General features: G+C 35.5%; 1 protein-coding gene and 1 long non-coding RNA gene across 29 annotated transcripts in view; both read right to left on the reverse strand.

Annotated features, from left to right (window-relative positions):
* Positions 1 to 21269, reverse strand: part of LOC109109904 (protein-methionine sulfoxide oxidase mical3a) — an 85916-nt gene that overhangs the window by 27238 nt on the left and 37409 nt on the right. For 22 of the 27 annotated variants that reach the window (XM_042775528.1, XM_042775529.1, XM_042775530.1 and 19 more), the window contains 17 exons: positions 20174 to 20551; positions 19820 to 20027; positions 19257 to 19373; positions 18978 to 19079; positions 18555 to 18710; positions 18243 to 18343; positions 15724 to 15981; positions 14991 to 15106; positions 14196 to 14322; positions 13679 to 13772; positions 13536 to 13562; positions 13014 to 13161; positions 10555 to 10751; positions 10288 to 10406; positions 10139 to 10210; positions 9863 to 10042; positions 7920 to 8021 (listed from right to left, as the gene is read on the reverse strand). In XM_042775528.1, the coding sequence (XP_042631462.1) occupies positions 7920 to 8021; positions 9863 to 10042; positions 10139 to 10210; positions 10288 to 10406; positions 10555 to 10751; positions 13014 to 13161; positions 13536 to 13562; positions 13679 to 13772; positions 14196 to 14322; positions 14991 to 15106; positions 15724 to 15981; positions 18243 to 18343; positions 18555 to 18710; positions 18978 to 19079; positions 19257 to 19373; positions 19820 to 20027; positions 20174 to 20449 (2400 nt within the window). In that variant the 5' untranslated portion in view covers positions 20450 to 20551. The remainder of the gene's footprint in view (positions 1 to 7919; positions 8022 to 9862; positions 10043 to 10138; positions 10211 to 10287; positions 10407 to 10554; positions 10752 to 13013; positions 13162 to 13535; positions 13563 to 13678; positions 13773 to 14195; positions 14323 to 14990; positions 15107 to 15723; positions 15982 to 18242; positions 18344 to 18554; positions 18711 to 18977; positions 19080 to 19256; positions 19374 to 19819; positions 20028 to 20173; positions 20552 to 21269) is intronic. The other 5 variants (XM_042775544.1, XM_042775554.1, XM_042775553.1 and 2 more) reach the window with 3 other exon arrangements.
* On the reverse strand, positions 3213 to 7909 carry LOC122148605. Of its 2 annotated transcripts, none has more exons than XR_006162497.1 (4): positions 5964 to 7909; positions 4784 to 4870; positions 3489 to 4094; positions 3213 to 3288 (listed from the first exon to the last, which is right to left on the reverse strand). It is a non-coding gene; the product is annotated as an uncharacterized LOC122148605 (long non-coding RNA). The 2 variants fall into 2 exon arrangements; XR_006162498.1 differs by lacking the exon at positions 5964 to 7909 and having other exon boundaries at positions 3489 to 3587; positions 3975 to 4094; positions 4784 to 5196.

Raw genomic sequence — 21269 nt, forward strand, 5'->3', positions numbered from 1 at the left:
CTATATTTTACAGACGAGTTTTACTTGCGTTTTTAAAAAGTTTTACGTAAACACGACGTTTTCAAAACGATTCACGTTTACACATATCTGCGAAAAACACTGTATTACCTATGCCAGGCCAGTAGTTGGCGCTGTCACCTTGTTAGTATACAGTACCTGCAGGGAAGTGACGATTATATGTTGTATATGATGTGTCTCCGCTGTTGGTTGTAATATTGGTGTAGTAAATCCACACTTTGCTGAAGAATCAAAAATATGCTTTTTCAGTCCCCAAAAACGCTGTTGTCGTGTAAACGAACAGTCAGTTGTTGCTGCCGCTGTATTGATCCAGTTATCAGTGCACTGAATCATGGTATATGCATTGTAATCACAGAGAGTTAGTGATACCCAATACTACAAGTTAACCATGTACCAAAGCAAAAATGAGCTATGCAGTCTCATTTGTGTACGCCAATACCACAACACTCCTAATTCTTATCAAATCCCTTTCTCAAGCAAGGGCCTCAGGTCATCCTTAGCCTGAAGCTGTGCTATTTGTTCAGCCAATGAGCACACACCCCCTGTGTACATCTTTACACAGTTCTACAGGTGGTGAACAGAACAAAACAGTAAAATCATAAATGATTGAAAGCTGAGTAAGATGCTGTGGCAATTTTCAAGACTATAAAAAATTAAAATAAATAGAAGTTCAATTCAGATGTTCTTGCATGGTTATTTGTGTAGATGATACAAGGCACAAGGTGTAATAAGGTGCTAAAATGTAATACGGCAGGCAAGTTGTGAGAAACAGGTAACATGGAAAACTTAATTGAAATAAAACTTTCAGCCTAAAATTAGTTTTACATCATGACATAATTTAAGATGCAAACATACACTAACTTTCAGAAGTTTGGGGTCAGTAAGATTCATAAGAAAAAAGAAATATATAATAATAATAATAATAATAATAATAATAATAATAATAATATTATATATATATATATTATAATAATAATAATATATATATATATATATATAATATATATATATATATATATATATATACTTTTATTTAGCAATGATGTATTAAACTGATTAGAAGTGACAGTGAAGACATGCTACAAAAGACGTACTGTATATTTCAAATATAAATTGTTATGTGAACTTTTGTTCATTAAAAGATCCTGAAAATAAAAAAATCCATTATGGTTCACAAAAAAATATTAAGCATTACAACCATTTTTTCAACATTGATAAGAAATGTTTCTAAAGCACCAAATCAGCACATTAGAATGATTTCTGAAGGATCATGTGACACTGAAAACTGGAGAACTGGCTGCTGAAAATTCAGCTTTGCAATCACTGAAAAATTAATTAAAAGTTAAAATATATTCAAACAGAAATTATTCTATATAAATTTTATTATTGTTATTTTAAATTGTAATAATATTTCACAATATTACTATATTATGGTTTTAGCCAAATTACAGCAGCCTTGCAGAGCATAATGGACTTCCTTCAAAACATAAAATACATATGTCTTACTAACCCCAAAATTTTGAATGCTAGAATAAGTGTTTCAGGGTCATGAAGAATTAAAAAGTTCAATGTGTATTTTCTTGCATGGTTACTTGTGTAGATGAGAAAAGGCACAAGGTGTAATTCAGCTCAAAGCATTTCAAAATGAAGAAGTCAAGCTGTACCAAGGAAAACTGTTAATTAAAATAAAAACCTTTAACATAAAATTGCACTTTTAAACATACTTGAAGATGCAAAAACTCACTCCGAAAAACTCACCCTGGGCTTTAACAATCATGCTTGAAGTATGTTAAATTCAAATTTAATTAAAAATTCCAATGTTGCATGAACATGCAGATTAGTTTCCAGAAATAGCCTTTATGCATCTCATGAATATAGGTCACATCCAGCTTACAGCTGTGTTAAAAAATGTTTGGCAACATACAGTACTAATCCATTTTTGTTGTATTTCAATATTCTCAGCTTCACACACTGATACATACATCTGGTTACACACATGTAAGACTGGAGAGAGACACCTCAGAAAAAAGGTTCACAAAACGGCAGCTCTCTACCATTAATAGTGTGTTTGAAAGTGTTACAGAAACACATCGATGCACACACACGACTCAAGAACACAGCAGTCATTAGATGCATCACTGCTACCTCCCGGAAAGAGCTGGGAGAGTGCAGAGGGCTAACAGAGCTGGCATCACGCGCTCTGTACCACTGCTCTGTGAAGAAGTCTGGTGCCTTTTTCTTAGACTTTGAAAGACGTAAAGACAGAAACAGAGACATAGAGAGAGATGAGAGATGTAAAGGAAAGACTATGGGAACAGCAGGTAGGCAGGCAGTAAGAAAACTACAAGTCAAATGACTGATTATTTATAAAAGCAATAAGCCACAAAAGGCCATGTTACAGTGATTTTACCACACTTAAGGAGTGTTTTACCTGTGAACATAACATGAATAGGAGCTATATTTAAGCCAGAATATTCCTTGAAAACAATTTCCACTCCATCTTTGCTAAATATGTGTTTTGATAAGGCCAAAAGACTGCTTAAAGGGATACTCCACCCCAAAATAAATTTTTTGTCATTAATCACTTACCCCCATGTCCTTCCAAACCCATAAAAGCTTCGTTCATCTTCGGAACATAATTTAAGATATTTTGGATGAAACCCGGGAAGCCTGTGTCTGTCCCATAGACTTTAAGAATAACATTGTGTTATGAAACACGTCAGAATACTTACATTGGCAATCTCTATGAAGCGACGGGAACAGTCACAAAATAACAACTTTATTAAATTCTTTGGTCCTCTTCTCTCCATAACCGTTTGCTCTTCTATATCATCCAACGTGTGCGCTGTTTTCTTTCAAAGATAAATACAATTGAAACAGCGCATTTGTGGCAGGATTTGGAAAGAGCATATGCAGCATGCGGTGGAGTTTTCTGACAATGACTTTCATACCTTTTATGGACCTTGACACTGTTATTTACTTGGCAGTCTATGGGGTCACAGGCCTCCCTGGTTTTTATCCCAAATATCTTAAACCTCCTAAATGAATGAAGCATCAACGGTTTGGAAGGCTGGGCATGATTAACGAAAAATTTTCATTTTGGGGTATCCCTTTAAAGGCACAGGCTGTGCAAGTGTGTTTTGCCAACGGTTTAAGGCTGTGCATGGAAAAAAGTGTGTTTTCAAGGACAGCCACTAATCTCTCAGTTCTCTCCTGAATGCTGGGGATGTGTAAAGGCACGTGATCATCAGAACGCAAAACCTCCTTCTGCTGTGAAAGAGATGCAGTCTTAATTCATGATGTTACGACAAGGAATATCACAGCTTTCTGCAATACTGTGAATTTTTTTATGTTTTTAAATAAATGCAGTATTAGTTTATGCTGTTTTGGTAATGGATATGTTAGGTATTTAGAATTATAGTAGTTTGGATGTTTAAAGGGCATATCTCTCCATGCTCAGGCAAGGCTACCTGATGCTGGGGCTCAGAAGGGTAGAAGGGTTGCTCAGGACTGAGGCGGTGGGTCAAAAGCCACTGCTCAATAAAGAACCGTGATGGCTTTTTCATAACCTTCACAAAGGAAGATGTGAGGACAAAAAAATAACTATTAATGTTGATATGTTCGGAAAAAGGAAGAGCGCAAATGTTCATGACAAGACAAGTCAAGGCCACGACTCAAGACATTGTGTCCTTATTGTCTTTAACCTGGTCTTGACCAAGCTGTCTGATATTGTCCATCATCTGTTAGTTAAAGAGATAGTACACCCAAAAATTAAAAATCTGTCATTTACTCCACCAGCAACTGTTTAGTTACCAAAATATCTTATTTTGTGTCCAACAGAAGACAAATTCATACAGGTTTGGATCAACTTGAGGATGAGTAAAAAAAGACAGAATTTTCATTTTTGGGTGTACTATCCCTTTAAGAGCATGGTGTTTTGTCTTGAATTGCTCTACCTGTGGCTTGTCCTTCCTGTCAGGCTTGCCTTTAAACCTAGCAACTAGAGTGTCCACTCGCTCTTGAATGCTAGGGATATGTATGGGCTCTGGCTTGTCCACACTAGGCAGGTTATCTTCCTGTAAACGGAAAGGCTGATGAAACTATTACATGGTTTAGAAATCTCTTCTGGATGTCGTATTGTAGAGTGCTGCAGCTGTGACGTCAAAACTCAGATGACTAATTCGTCATGGGTTCCCTTGAATTTTTCCTATGGAGTTTTTCAGTTCATGAGCAAAATATGGTCTGTGATAAAAATTACTTTTACTTGAACATTTTGTTGTACAATGTAAACTGAACACACTCACACTCCAAAACACGTTCTGATGTCATTACTTATTACAAACACACAAACAGTAGACATTAACTGCCTCAAAATGTGATTTTCAGTATGTGTAATTTATGTTGTAGAGCAAAAGTCCAAGTATCATCAATTTACATTTACCACAGACCCTGTTTTACTCATAACTTGAAAAACTCCAATATAAAATCCCATAGGAAAAACTTAAAGGAATCCATGATGAATTAGTTTGGGTTTTGACGTCACGTCTGCAGCACTGTATAGTCCTTACGCATTTGTTCTGCAAGTTTTTGTAGTTTTAATTCTGAAAGCTAATAAATATATTGAAATTACACATTGTTAAAATATAAAATGTTTATTCAGCAAATTTAGTGAAGTTAACTGTAGTTCTCCAAACACAAATGCATGCAAGTGCACGAAGATGAAATGGAAGTTTTGAGAAAAGCCCCACACAGTTGTCATGGTTACCCTGTAATAGATTGAAGGGTCCTGGATCTCATTCTCTTCATCACCACCACCATTACACTTGTTTATCTCTGACTGGTTAACATTATGCTGTAGAGAACAGACATAAATCAGTTCCGCCCTATCATTAGCTAGAAGATCTCAGACTAAACTAACAATCAAAACTAGAAGGGTAACAGCCCCATATTTCTGAAACAAAAATGCAACAAAAGCATGGTGGTCCATTCCAGTGTTTGCATTAAAATGATGCTAACCAAAATACAATTTCAACTTTATCTAACACCATAAAACACAAATTGTTGGTTTCCAGAACTGCACAAAATAATCCATTTCAAATTTGGATAAATTTATAGTGTGTATAGGGATGTGCAAAACGACATACTTCCAAAACTGACAAGCCTGACTGAATGATAAATGTACTTAACCGCAGCTTAAAAAAAAATAAAAAAAAATCATATCATATCATATCATATTATATATATATAGATATATATATATATATATATATATATATATATATATATATATATATATATTATATATATATATAAAATGTCTGAAAACATCTAGATAAACTAGTTTTAATAAATAAACTACATTTAATAACACAAAATCCATCAATCACTGAAAATGACACTAAAGACATTTATAATGTCTTAAAGATGTCTTAAATGCTCTTCTTTTGAACTTTTCATCTAAATATTCTGAAAAAAAAAAAAAGAGTATCATGGTTTACACAAAAATATTGATAAATCAGCACAAAATCAGCATATTTGTTTTATTTTATTTTAGAGACTGGTGTGAGCCAGAATCATGTCTGAAGCATGAAGCTATATAGAAAGAAAAAAAAAAAAATAAAATATTATATATATATATATATATATATATATATATATTTGAAGCTTACCAATATTTAACAATAAGTTTATCACTATTTTTTTCTATGTTTCTATGTCTTTGTACAATTGTTTGCAGAGTTCAAACCATTGAAGTATCTGATTAACATGCCATGAATATGCCAGGAGTTTTGTTCAATACACTGATCAAGACAAGTAGCTCTGCACCATAAAGTCTAAAAACCTACAAAAACCTCATCTCAAGAGACTGCAAGAGGAGAAGTTCTGTTATAACCAGCCCTTGTGTGAGATGCTGAGGTTAGTACAGGAAGACAGGAGAGTGTCACCTGTGCATGTGGAAGAAACGATGGAGAGAATGAGGAAGATGAGGGTGAGGAAGAAGAAAGGAGAATGGTTTTCTTAGGGCAGCTCCTCAAGACCTCAGTCCCGCTGCTGGCTAAGAGAGACAAGAGAGGAGAACCCGTTCACATAAAAATTACATAAATACAAAAACCTCACACACACACTCATCAGATTAAAAAAACCTGATAATACCCCCCAAACATCCAATCACCTACTACACACAAACACAACTGTAGTGATGACAGACAGGAGCACTGTGTTAGAGAACAAACAGTGTCCCATTAGAAGCTCAAAAACACAGCTGATAATCAAACCCAGTGACTTTAGTGACACTTAACACACACACAGACCTCCCATGCACAAGGAATGTCTAACAAAGCTATCAAAACCACATCTGAACCTCTACAATCTGAGAATGAGGAATTTCAAAGCACCAGAACAATAAGCAAAGCGTTCGGCTCATTCGTCTCAATCACACTGGAAACGCAAACAAAGAGCACCGAAGCACAGTGTGGAAAGATATACCTCTAGATCTCCAGTGCATGAGCACGTCAAACAGGAAACTAACAACAACAGACAAGTACACAGGGGACTAAATGATCACCTCATGGGACTATCTTCTTGTTTACTACACAAAAAAGGACAAAGGAGACACTAAATTGTAGCAGTATAAGCAGGGCTTTTCTAAAGCTGTGTACCTGCTCCTGTTTGATTGGGAGAGTTTGACACTTCAGTCTTTCTTTATAGCGGAAACTCATCTGTTCCTGTAACTGTGTGCGCCTCTGAACACACACATAAAACATGAATTCAAGTGTCATGTTTTCCTCTCACATACACACAAGCCTTCATGTTCATAACAGTTCTCTAATTAAAACAAACAGAAATACACTTAGCTCGCAAACTCATATTAATAAACCCAGTAATAGACCTTAGAGAAAAGTAAAAGCTGCATTAACAATCAAACGTTTGGGCTCAGTAATGAATGAATGAATTTATTTATAGATTACCTGTAATCAGCAAGGATGTATTAAACTGATGATTTGAGACAGTAAAGACATTTATATTGTTACCTTTTTTTTTTCTTTTTTTTTTAAATAAATGCTTGTTTTTACTTTCTATTGCAGTGATATTTTCAATTTATCTCTCTCATTCACTCACTTTATTTTATGGTCTCTTAACTAGTTGCTTATTATCATGTATATTACTAGAATATTAGCCATTTATTAGTACTAATTAAGCACATATTAATGCCTTATTAAAACTTAACAACTACCTTACTAACTATTAATAAGCAGCAAATTAGGAATTTATTGATGGAAACGTTGTAGTTAATAGTGAATAAGTGCTCCCTACTCTAAAGTGTTACCTATAATTCTTACCTACATTAAACTTTGGAACAGTAGCATATATTTATTTTGCAAAAGAAAACAAGGAGGGAACGAAGCATATTCTGTTCAGTATCTTGTCGTATTTAGGGAAGATATATTTTCATGCCTGAATAACAGATACCCAAGTATACAATAATGCATGACACATGAGCAGAATGAATTTCTGTGTGAATCGTTCAGAAAACTACCTTTGGGTAGGCCAATTTAGTATGTTAATTTACATGCAAGGTTTCATGCAAAATTCACTTCTTTTAGATGTCAATTGCATCTTTTTGAACTTAATTTTGTCAAATATATATCTATAGATGTTATAATGTCAAATATAGCATGTATAAGGCTAATTCAACTCGAGCAGACAAGAAACAGCATTAAGACTAAATGAAGAAAAATGAACATGTAAGACATAATTCAACAAAACAAGCTTAGTTAAAACCCAGTTCATTTAGTCACAAAGACAATAATAAATATGGATGAGTAGAGAGGTAAGTAGGTACTTAGAGTGTTAATGGTTGATGGGAATCTGGGAACATGGGATTGTACTACACTCTTTACCTTCCTCCATGCAGGGACTGGAGCCAGCCGCACTGACTCTTTCAGAGAGGGAGCGGCCGGAGAGGGGGTCAGTATGAGCCCCAGATCGGGCATGGAGTCACCCTGTAACCAGTGGCACGTGCGTGATGGGTGAAGTGACCAAAGAAAAGTGAGGAAGTGCCAAAGCCATTATCATCCATTGGAGTGAGAAAGAATGGAAAAGGGGGGAAAATATAAATAAGGATAGGCATGCAGAGAGAAACTGAAAGTAAATGACTTGAACTGACTGCAGAAAAAAGACCTGTAATGTGCCATGCATGAATAAAACTCAAAAACAACAACTACTAAAAACATGTGACCAGAGATTGAGTTTAAACTACTTCATGCAGAAAGCAGAAGGAAACAGATGAATGAGCAGACATCCAAATGAGCCAGTCCATGAACAGCTGAAAAAAACACTACTGTTCAAAAGTTTGGGGTCAGTTAGATTTATTTATTTTATTTTTTTTCAAATGTTGTCTTTTATGCTCACCAAGGCTGCGTTTATTTAATAAAAATACAGTAAAACAGATATATTGTTAAATATTATTTCTCTGAAAAACAACTTTTCTATTTTAATATATTTAAAACATTTATTCATTCCTGTGATGACAAAGCTGAATTTCCAGCAGTCAGGTAACATTCCCTGTTATCGTCACAGCTGAATACTCCTTAAGTTGTGCAAGCTTAATATTTTTGTGGAAAGCAAGATACATTTTATTCAGGATTCTTATATTAATAGAACGTTACAAAGAAGAGCATTCATTTGAAACTGAAATCTTTTGTAACTTGTAGTAAAAACTTTACTGTCATTTTATTTATTGCATCCTTTCTGAACAAATGTATTCATTTTGAACAGCTTCTGAACAGTAGTGTATAGATAACCCTTTATCTTGCATGGCTCCAGTAGGTAACAGTGTCAAATACATCAGCCTCACACTGATGCAGAGAATCAGGAAGGGTTTAGCTTTCTATAAAAAGCTCCCAAATCCTCTCTCATGCCAGTCATTCTTCTGGCTACTCCGTTAGAATGGATCAGCATGATTATCCTGTATAAAACTGATCATTTCAAACAATCCCAGCATGCTGTGCACTTCTAGCAGTAAGTAACAGCAGTTTAGAAGAGGATTCATCCCACTTGGTTAAACAAACCTTATAACCACATTTTTTTTATGCTTTCCACAAAAATAAATCACCTAAATAGCATTGCAAAAGTAATGCTGATTTGACGTGACTGTCAAAAACTACTTGAAATTGACAGCTGAGTTTGGCACAGTAACAGTATATATGTTTGTGTAGTACTTTGCCTATTTCCCTGTAAGTAAAGATTAATTTTTGATTTAACTAAAGTTTAAAATTAAACAGTAGTTTGTACAGATTGAAGGCATAAAGTACAGTCTAGTGTTATTGTTAATTACACCCCGCCCCAATTTTTTTTATTATTATTTTTTTTTTTAAATTAAAATAAAATGAAACTTAGATATTAGATGAAAACTTGAAATTGCTGCCTTGGTAACTAAACGAAATAAGTTGAAGTACTAAAATTACTTAAAAAAAAAAATAAAATAAAAAGAATGTAAACGACAAAAGAAGATAAAATTAAAATAAAATAATAAATATAGAATAAAATAAAATAAAAACAAAATTTAAATAAAGTTCATTTAAAATATTAATAAATATTATAATTGTATATACACATCATAACAAAATAACACTGGTATAGTTAGTCAGGCATCATTGCAGAGCAACAATCATTTTGTTGCCAACTTTGCTTACAAAATTAACACATTCCAACAAAGCAGTTTAGCCTGTTGTTGATGAAGACTCTTTATTACACTTGTTACTATAAGAATCCACAAATGTCACAGAAAGTCCACAGTCATTTAAGTGAGCAACTGTGCAAAAACACATAAATTCTAACCCACCTGTCGCTTGAGTCCGGTGGACTGCGTCGGGGCGTTCTCCTCAAACTTCGCTAGCAGCTGTGTGGCCATCACCTTCACTTTATTGTTGTTGTTCACTGCTGCAGCCGAGTCAATTTTACGCTCTGCCAGAGCTGTTGCTATAGAGGGCCTGTCGTCTCGATTAACCCTCTTCAGCTCTTCCTGTGATGTTGGAGAACAGGAATGAATGGATTTAGACAAGTACATACACAAAGCAGTATGTTACACATCCACTGATCCAGGAAGATATGGCCTTACATCCTCTGACTGTCCAGCCTGGCTGGTCTTTCGTCTTTTTCCCAGTCCATCCAGTTCCTTTTCTTTTTTATCCTATACAAAATTTGTGTAGGATCAGTTAAGATCACAATAATCAATAGTTTTGCAGTATCAAAAAGAAACTTGACTACCTTGGGGTTTCGTTTGCGGGAGATGGCGATGCTTTGACCCAGTTTACTGAAAAACGAGATGGGTGATTTAGTGCTGGCAATCAACACAGCCTTCTCTTCAGGGCTCAGATTGTGGTTTTCTGAAACGCAAAAATATGAATAATAACTACTACAATCTATGAATGAACTGCATGCTAGGGAATAGCATAAACACTCCTATATTGGCTTGACATTCCTGTTTGGTTTTGCAATTTTCTCTGGATTCATTTTTGTGGAGCTACAACTCACCACCAGGTGGCACAGTGTCCTTGAACATCTCGTAGAACTGGCTGAGGTACATCACCATGGAGAGCTTGTCAGGCTCCACCACAACAGACATCTCCTTCCCGGTCATGATGGGAGAAATTCCAAACTCTTTTTCAGCCACGTCAAAAGCCAACTGGTTGTTCTTCTCCACATCTTTCTCATCCAGCGAGTCAAAGTCACTACAGTTATAAGACATCGCAACATGAGAAACATCTCCATAAACCATAATCATGTTATAAAGCAAGTTAGAAAACCATAGGGAAGTGTTAAAAAGTGACGCCAGATAACACCCATGCATCAATCATAAGAGCATAATCAAGAAAGCAGTTTAACACATCTTTAAATCATAAGTGTCACAAGATCATCGGCTGAATATAATTTTCAAGGGCTGTTCACACTGACAGTGATTCAAGTTGTTGTTTTGTTGGTTGCTACAGTAGCAGCAGTTATTACTCAGTTGCTGCATCCAACTGCATAAGGTTGTGGATTACACAAGCTTCACTGTCTGGACTCCAACTGCTGGTCACTGCATTGCATTAAACTTTAAAGCTGAATTTTGCTGCATTCCCAAGTTAGTGTGTATTGCTCATATTGTGTTAAACTGGCAACCGTCATTGAAAGATGCTTTATTGATGCAAATCTGTTATTGTCAATCCGTTTCAGCATAAAACAGAAAACATTTTAGCAAAGAACTAGCTTAAAAAAAAAAAAGATCAACTTGAAAATATACATATCAAACAGTGACACGCTATCATTCAAAGTTTGGTGTCAGGTCTTTTTTTTTGACAAATTGATCAAAAGTTACATTAAAGAAATGTATAATGTTGCAAAAGATTTCTATTTCAAAAAACGCTATCATTAACTTTATTATATTTATATACTATTATGTAGTATATTGCACATATTATATATAAAATATATTGTGGTTCCCACGTAAATTTTAAGCAGCACAACAATTGCCAACATTGACAATAAGAATTGTTTCTTGAGCACTGATTCAGCATATTAGAATGATTTCTGAAGAATCATGTGACACTAAAGACTGAAGTAATGGCTGCATAAAATTTAACTTGCCACCACAGGAAAAAATTAAATGGAAAACAGTAATAATATTTCTCAATACTACCGTTTTACCAAATTTTTGTTCAAATAAATTCAGCCTTGCTAAGCAAAAGAGACTTTCTAGCTAGTTTAGCTGACCATAACAAACAACTCATAAGCAAAAGCTTTTAAAAGGAACACTCACTCAGCATCTGCTCTAATTGAGAGTTATGATAATGCTAATGTATGCTCAAAAGCTAATGGGGCTTTCAGCTGCTCTACGTAACAGAACCCAGTGTAAGAATAACTACAGACTGAGTTCTTGGCCTTTTGCAAAAGAGAAACTTACCCAGTCTAACTGTTCTTATAGTGTGTTGTACTCTACAGATGAGTAAGCCAAGTAAACAAGTACTACATGAAAAACAAAGCTATGAATAGCTCATCAAAAGTAATGAGGTGAGGACAAATTAACTACCACAGCTGAAGAAACATTTGAGTAACATTAGCAATGACATTAAGGTGCACTCAAGTTTTTGCTGACTCATATTCCACAGCTTAAAGGGACAGTTCATACAAAAAACCTTCAAGTTGCTCCAAAAAGTTTCTATCTTCAGTTGAACATAAAATAAGGTATTTTGAAGAATATGAGTAACCAAACAGTGGTTAGTAGGTAAAAAAAAATACAATGGAAATCATTGAGTTATCAATGGTTCCAAACATTCTTCAAAATATAGGGGTGCATAAATGATCACAGAATTTCATACTTTAGGTGGACTATGCCTTTAATAAACAAATCTGTTGAATCTTTCAGATCTTTTATTCTGTGTTTAGTTTTCTGTCTCCTATTACAGAATAAATGTTATAAATGTCACTTCTGATCATTTTAATGTGTCCATGCTAAATACAAATATAAATTTCTTTAAAAAAAAAAAAAAAAAAAAATTATATATATAATTTGAGCTGAGCTTTTTAGATATATATATATATATATATATATATATATATATTATATATATATATATTATATATATATATATATATATATATATATATATATATATTATATATATATATATACACATATATTTTTTTTTTTTTCTGACCCCAAACTTTTGAACAGTAGTGTATCTTATTTGTGTCTACATCCACCACCAAAACCTTAAAACTCTCTTAAATGTCAAACATTTTTCTTTTTAACTTTGCTTGATCTCCGGTCTTCTCACACTGCGTGGGCATATGACTTACACGTCCTTTCTAATTCAACCTTTCTTACTCTTTGCACTGAACTGAATCTCTGATTCTTTGCGGCAGCGTTTGTGCTCCAGTCCTGCGTCTCTAAATATAGCACAGTAATAACACAGAGCTTTTGTTGGGATCAGCATGTGGCATACTGCACTTACATGAGGTCTGGTCTGTAACAGTGGATGAGCGCGCACAGGGCCAGGCCGCTCTTCCAGCACGTGGTGAGATCAGACACGCTGACACCTCTGTATCCCTCCGTCTGCCTCTGACACCAGTTCAGCAGCTTACTGGAGCGCACAATGGATTCTGATGGGGGCAAGCAAAGTCAAGTGGTGCCTAATCAAGAATGTATATATTCAGTAATGGAATGCTCCAACATCCAATCAGAGTTAGTCACATGACCAGAGCAGCGTCTGAAGAACTTTCATGGTGCATTTCATTCCTTTTTGAGAGGTTATGAAACATTCAAGACATCAACCGCATTGATAGTAGTTCTCAGTTTGTGGAAATCCACAAATATTTGTTAGTGCATAGTTGCATTTAATTCTAAAGTGCTCAAAGACAGCTTTTCATTCATTGTCAGAGTTATACTTTTCATACAATAAACTGCACAAAGCTTGTTGAAACGTAGAAGCCTGTAGAACATCATGCATTAGGATTAGAGTCGCCCACAAAATTACCTTGCAATTGCTTCTCAAGCAGAATTTCTAGGATGAGAATAAATCAAGTTATACACATTTACATTTGAGATTATCCAATGTGTAGTAAAACGCCTAAATAAATATATGGAAAACTAAAGGATCCACAGCTGAAATCTACCAACCATTTCTTGTGAGTCTAGGAGTTGAAGAGTTGACCACATTCTCCATGTCGACACGCAAATCCCTGATTTCTCCGGTGTCTAACAGATGCCGTACCTGCAGACAATTATGTTGTAAAGTTATTAGAACTCATGTTTATTCCTTAGGAGGGTCACCATTATCCAAGACAACTAGATCAGAAATCTAGTTATCTTGATCATAGATCTTGATCTTGATTAAGATAAATAGATCAGAAATCAGAAACTGTTTATTTGTCAGGATGCACCAATAAAATTTGGGCAGAAACAAATAAGCATATATTTGTTTTATGTTAGAGCAAATAACTGATAAATGGCCAATATTAACATTAACATAATTAATTTAAAAACTTTATATCAATTGTAAACACAAAAACTGAATTTAGGGATCACAACATGATAACGTACAGTATGAATTATTTTTTTTTTTTAGATATTAGCAAATATATCTAGACAAACTTGCAGCTAGGTTTTCTGATGGGTCAGCTGTGCGTAATCCCACCTGGTTGGGTCTGACTTGATGAAGGCTGATGTTGGGGTACCGTGTAGTCGGGTCCACGCTGTACTGACTAAAGTTCTTGCTCACATTCTCTGGTGTCGTCTGAGGCAGCAGTCGATAGATACTTTCCCTGAAACCCAAGGGAGCCACGCTCATGATTACTACACACCATGATTTCAGTCCCAAATTCCCTTCATTCTGGCGTTCATCCCATTAGTGATGTCTCAATATGAGACCCTAGAGACATCATGCAAACTACTTGCTCGTAAAACACTTTTGCTTCCCCACAAACACGCTGCTTACTGCATACAAGTAGAAAAGAGCTTTGAGACTGAGAATTACCCTGCAGTATGCAGCAAAATAACATTGCAGGAAGAAAACAAGCGCCACAGTAAGTGACAGCCTGCAGGGACTTGAGCTGTTTACTGCTTAGTTTGAAGACACAATCACTGTCAACCTCATCAGAAGTTCTGTATCACTCTGGTGTGTTTGGAATAGCATAACACTATATTACTCAAACTATTTTTACAGTATGCGAAAAGTTTAAATATTCAGACACAAATTGCATCAAAATGAAAAATAATGGCATTGTTTTCATTTTCATAGCTTTCTATTTCCTGAACTGAACAAGCAACATAGTGAGAATCAGCCAAACCCCTTTTGAAAGTCTTATTATTGCAGACTGTATATTATGCGCTATTTTTAAAAACAATTAAATGGTTGGAATATACAGTATATACTGCACACCATGCTGTAAGCAGCGAACTAGCATTCCATTCTGTTCATAGCATGTCTTACCGTTCAGCCAGCACTTCCAAAGGGGAGCTTCCATGAGCCCAACTCCGCACCATCCACGCTGCATCCAAGCCTGCCAAGAAACCTCTTGCTATTCCAGTGCCCATCGGCCAGAACGGCTATATACACACACACACACACACACGAAAAAGCACATATCCATTAGTCAACTTGTTCCTCATACACTAAAAATTATAAATGATAATTTATGATTCTTTCCCGTTCCTGTGGCTCAGTGGTAGAGCACTGCATTAGCAGCGCAAAAGGTTGTGGGTTCAATTCCCAGGGAACACATGTTAGGTAAAAAATGTTAGCCTGAATGCACTGTAAGTCGCTTTGGATAAAAGCGTCTGCTAAATGCATAAATGTAAATGTAAATGGAATAAATGAACAGCTGTAGAAATCTTTTAGATTCAGAAATCAGTCACCTTCTGTTTGGAAGAAGATGGAAAACTGCCTTCACAATCACAGTCTAGCTAGTGTAACTGTGTGTGGTGTTTTAACTTAATGCTTTCATTACCACAGCTTCTGAAGTGGTGGTTTCAGATTTATGTGAGAAAATGTATTTTCAGAAGTTGAAATTTGTCAAAGGAAGAGGCTGGAGAAGAGCAAAAGCCAATTTTGTGGTACTTCATGGAAAACCATCTGGTTCTATTAAAGTAGGTTATAACAAATAACATACTCCCTTAAATGAGCATGGTCTTATTTCCCTCCTCCATACCAGTTTTCCACTCACCTCTAGAAGACTGTCCCCCACCAGGGCTACTAGCAGCTTATGGGCGTTGCGCTGGCGGACGAGCGCTGCGTTCTCTGAGGCGTACATACAGGTGAAGTCAAACATGGCGACATCAGGTTGGCCGTAATGGTTGATGGCAAAGTCCAGCTTAGGAAGCTGATGATTGGTAGAGAAATCTGCTGCTTCTATGGCATAGGACAGCAGAGCCTTCTGGTCAACATTGGCCCTGGACAGCAGCATTTCAGTGTCAGCATAGTCCTGTACAAGAGCGGAAAAAATAAAAATTAAGAGAGGTATAAAAGCAATAAAACCCCATGATGATTCAATCAAGTACAATTTTCTTTCCTGTATTTAAGTTTGAAAGAAATAACATGTATTTTTAATTCTATAAAGTCTCATAACAATAAAAAATAATTATATATTATATATATATATATATATATATATATATATATATATATATATATATATATATATATATATATATATATATATGTATGTATATATACATATTAATATACACAGTACAGACCAAAAGTTTGGAAACATTACTATTTTTAATGTTTTTGAAAGAAGTCTCTTCTGCTCATCAAGCCTGCATTTATTTGATCAAAAATATAAAAAAAAAAACAGTAATATTGTGAAATATTATTACAACTTAAAATAATAGTTTTCTATTTGAATATACTTTTTTAAAAAAAAAATTATTCCTGTGATGCAAAGCTGAATTTTCAGCATCATTACTCCAGCCTTCAGTGTCACATGTAACATCCAGTCTATCACATGATCGTTTAGAAATCATTCTAATATTCTGATTTATTATGAGTGTTGGAAACAGTTCTGCTGTCTAATATATTTGATGAATAAAAGGTTAAAAAAGAACTGCATTTATTAAAAAAAAAAAAAAAAAAATTCTAATAATATATTCTAATAATATATTTTTCTTTACTATCACTATTTTATCAATTTAACACATCCTTGCTGAATAAAAGTATTGATTTTATTTAAAAAAAAAGAAAGAAAAAAAATTACTGACCCCAAATTACTGACCAGTAGTGTATATTGTTATTACAAAATATTTATATTTTAAAAAACATAGCTTCTTTTTTTTTTTTTTTTTTATTCATCAAAGTATCCTAAAAAAGTATCACGTTCTGAAAACATATTAAGCAGCAGAACTGTTTCCAACTTTGATAATGAATCATCATATTAGAATGATTTCTAAAGGATCATGTGATAATGATCCTAAAAATTCAGCTTTGCATCACAGAAATAAATGATAATTTAAAGTATAATAAATGTAAAAAACAATTATTTTAAATTTTAATAACATATCACAATATTACATTTTTTTTTTTCTGTATTTTTGATCAAATAAATGCAGGCTTGATGAGCAGAAGAAACTTCTTTCAAAAACATTAAAAATAGTAATGTTTCCAAACTTTTGGGTCTGTACTGTGTGTGTACTGTGTGTGTGGTGTGTGTGTGTGTGTGTGTGTGTGTGTGTGTATATGTGTGTGTGTGTTTTTTGTGTGTGTGTTTGTGTGTTGTGTTTGTTTTTTTTTTTTTTTTTTTTACGTATATAAAATAAAATATGATGTATATATTGTATTTTATGTAAACAAAAACATATATTATGACCCATAGTAATGTTTGTGGCATCTTTTTGATCAAGTCAAATTTTTGGCACTGAGGAAAATATAATCATTAAAACTTTTCAAGATGGTTTTGATAATTTAAAACTACGCTCAAAGTTTTCTGCAACTGCAGAGCACCACAAGGCATATAATTCAGTCGTGAGTGGCTGTGGGTGTGGTAATAGGATATTTGAGAGGTCTTTTCCTCTCTGATTCATGTTGCTAAGAGCGAGCAGTGTTTGTTTCTCCTAACACTCAGACTCTTTAAAACAGATGAGGACTCTCAGCGCTGACACTCATTTAAAATGACTTTATTCTGAGCATCATTACACTTGAGGCATAATATTTACTATTTTGTCCAGTGGGATTTTGTAATTTATCCAGAAAAATGCAAAGTAAGCATCCGTCTCTCGCAGCCTATCGGGCTGCATTAATTGGTGTCATTACTGTGCATCATTATATCAGCTGTATTATTCAAAAGATTGTGTGTGAGTGTGAGAGAAATGGCTGAGACTGAGGCTCCCTGTTAATGATTCAACAAACTTAAATATCTTAAGGTCCTCCAGCCTCACCAAGCTGGTTGGTCAGCAGGTTTACCTGCCTAACCAGTTGAAAAGAGTCAAAATCCATCTTAAACAGACAAACCAGGCCAGTTAAAACCAGCTTCAGCTGTTTAAGCCAATTTTTTTTTTTTTTTTTTTTTTTTCAAGCTTGTGCTGCATCTCGAATCATCTGCCTTGAGCAGAGGTGTGCTAGTACTTTTCTAAGGGACAGAGAAAGGCAAACAGGAAGAGACAAAGATAAAGAGGGAGGGAGAAGTGAGAATAAAAGTGTGCCGATTAGTTAGAAAACTGGCGGCAGTCAAATTCTTTGATCACTCACATGTAGAATGACGCCCTTCTCCAGAAGGCTCTGCTTTTTGGCAGTCATTACAAAGTAGTGTGTGTCATCCTTATAGTAGACAATGTTTTCCAGGTCAATTCCTGTGGAGGCAAACCAAAATAGAAAAAGACAAAATCAGCAAGCGGGAGGAAAAGATTGAGGTGGAGATGTGACAGACAGCATGTTGAAGGGGGAAAAAAAGGCGGGACAGAAATAGAAAGAGGAAATTGTTTGCATCCGTTCACAGATGTAATTAAGTTCCATCTGGAACATCAAGATCTGACATATATTGAACAAGAGTGCTTGTTGTACCTGTGGCTTCTCTAAGGTCCTGGAAAAACTTCTGGTTGAAGATGAAGGCTACTCCACTGATCTCCTCCACCTTCGCTTCTGCAGTCGTGTTGCGGTTAATGAAGTTAGCTGTGATAGCGATAGCCAGTTTGCCCCTGAACTCCTTCCTCTTAAAACCTGAAGAGACAGAATAAATATTCATAAGAATGATGGACAGACAGACAGACAGACAGATAGATACATGCAAAGATAGATAAATAGCAGCATGATTTGAGATATCATTCATGTCTGCAGGATAAATGGTGCACATCACACACAAGTTGCACGCTGAGGTTAGCAAGCACCACTAATTCTTTTTTTCCTGTCTAGACAAGAACGAAAGATTCAAAAGGAGGACATTGTTCTCATTCAGGATTATATATATATGTAGTGTTATATTCATACCTGACAGTGTATTTCTCCTCCCATCTGCCCCAATTATGACATCAAACTCTAACTCATTGACTGGATGTGTTCTGGGGTGGACCTCGGCTCTCCACCCAATTCCTGGAAAAACCAACAGCATGTTCAGCAATGACAGACGAGTTATTTCTCCGCAAGACTTGGTGTTTGTTCAGGATATGCCTAGGCTCTTAAGAACGACTGGTATTTATGTGGAAATTAAAACAAACGAATGGAACAGCTCAACTTTAGCATTGAAAGGACATGAGAAAGTGATATTACTCTCATTCTCTTGGTCTTCTGGTGGCTCAATGAGGCCTTTGAACTCCACGTTGACGTGAATCTCGATGCCAAGGAGAAGAGCTACCTTCAAAAGCATCAGCTGCAACTGGCGAATACCTGCAGTAAGAGATTGCAAAAACAGAAACTACATCTGAGAGCCCTTTTACACATGGTATTAAAATCTGACTCAAGACATGGACAAGATATTCTAGAGGAGTTTCTCTGATTAGGTACATCACTTCCACAAGTCCAACTCTTCTATCTTGCTGGCAAAGTTTAAAGACCTTGTTTTGGCAGGTTTTCCCCAACACATCCCACAATGATTACATGAGTAGGCAGCCATTCAATGTCTGGGATGAATCAGTACGCATTAGTATTTACTCTACACTTGCTGGGAGTCTGTGAACACCTCTGAAGGTGGTTAGAGTAATTGAAAGTCTCCAATGTGCCTCGTTTACATCTATGTTTAGTGCTGTCCACTTGTACTGGGATCTGTAATGAATGTCTATACTGTAAAGGTTAATTTCTCTCTTTAAGAAAAAATAGTTTGATATACTACTCACTGATATGGTCGATGGCTCCAGCACAAAACTTGCCATAGAACTTCTTTGCTCCAAGACCCCTCAGATCGTGAATGGTGAAAGGCCAAAGATGGAGCACATTGTTTCGGGAGAATGCATCCCTCTTCTCCAGCAAAACCACCTTGGCTCCCAGGAAGCCCAGCTCTATGGCTGTTCGTAAACCACATGGTCCAGCTCCAATGATCAGACACTGAGAAACACAATTCATGAGGAGTAAAAACATAATCATCAAGCCACAATTTCCATAAAGAATCTATTTCAAGCAATACCAGAACATTGCAAGTTTGAGAACTATTAACCAAAACGCTCTCTTTCACCCCAGGGAAACTTTCATACCTTGGTGTTGGCACAGGCCCTTCCTTTTTTGTATTCTTTGTGGCTGGCGCGCTTGTCTAACTTGGCCCAGAGAGCTTTGGCTTTCCAGTAGTTGAGCTTGGACTTGAGTTTGTGGTAGAACACACAGTATTCATTGGGCTTGAGTTCCAGGAAGTCACAAAGCTCTTGAAAAGCCTTGAGAGTGCCTTTGCAGGTGGTGGCCTGGACAAAGCGGTCAAAGAGCACGTGAGACTGATTCACCCCTTCTCCCACCGCATTGATGCCTCCATCTCCCATGGTCCCTTGACCCAACTAGCAGGGATTATGGGACAGGCACCGTCCACCTTACTCAGAGTCTCTCTGTTTGCGATTCAACTTCCGCCATAGGTCATTTTCACCCTAAATGAAGAAAGAAAAATAGATTTATCAAATATTTTAGATATACAGTGCATCACTGTGGCATGTGGAAATGCACAACAATTTGCAGAAGTAAAAATAATAATTTATTCAATATTTTGGCTAATTTTGAAAAAGTGTTAATTATCAATGAGAGCGCATCACTTTTTAAAAAAAAAAACCATTTCAGAAAACTTTCCCTAAAAATTAGTGCAGAAAATGCAATAAAAATCTACAGACTGCATCATGCAGATTGCCTTCTTTTTAGATTTTTCATCAATGATAAAGAGATAATAATATTTAAATAATAATTGATGCCTTTAACAGAAAGGAGAGATGGTTTAGTTTAGCTTCCTGGTTTAGTTTCAGAAACTATATCAGAGGAAAGAACTAACAAACTTTAATTTCAGTTTCATGGATCTAAAGGGACAGGAAGTTGCTGCCGACTTTATTTCTGTATAGTGAAATATTTCCAACTGAAACGGATTATTGAATAGAAGGTGGGGTTTTTTCTCTTTTTTTTTTTACTCATAGCAACCTAACAGTTGGAGGGGTGTGATTAATGATATTCTGCCCAAACCATCAAACTGACGTCATCAGAGAGGAATGCCATTCCAGAGCGGAAGCAAATGCTCAGATTTTGATTAAAGATTACCAAGACAAACATTTAATTATTTATTTTTTTCAGTGGATTAACTTGCACAGATTATTCTTTCACCTC

Source organism: Cyprinus carpio, chromosome A18 (genome assembly GCF_018340385.1).
Source record: "Cyprinus carpio isolate SPL01 chromosome A18, ASM1834038v1, whole genome shotgun sequence".
In the NCBI taxonomy this organism is placed as follows: Eukaryota; Metazoa; Chordata; class Actinopteri; order Cypriniformes; family Cyprinidae; genus Cyprinus; species Cyprinus carpio.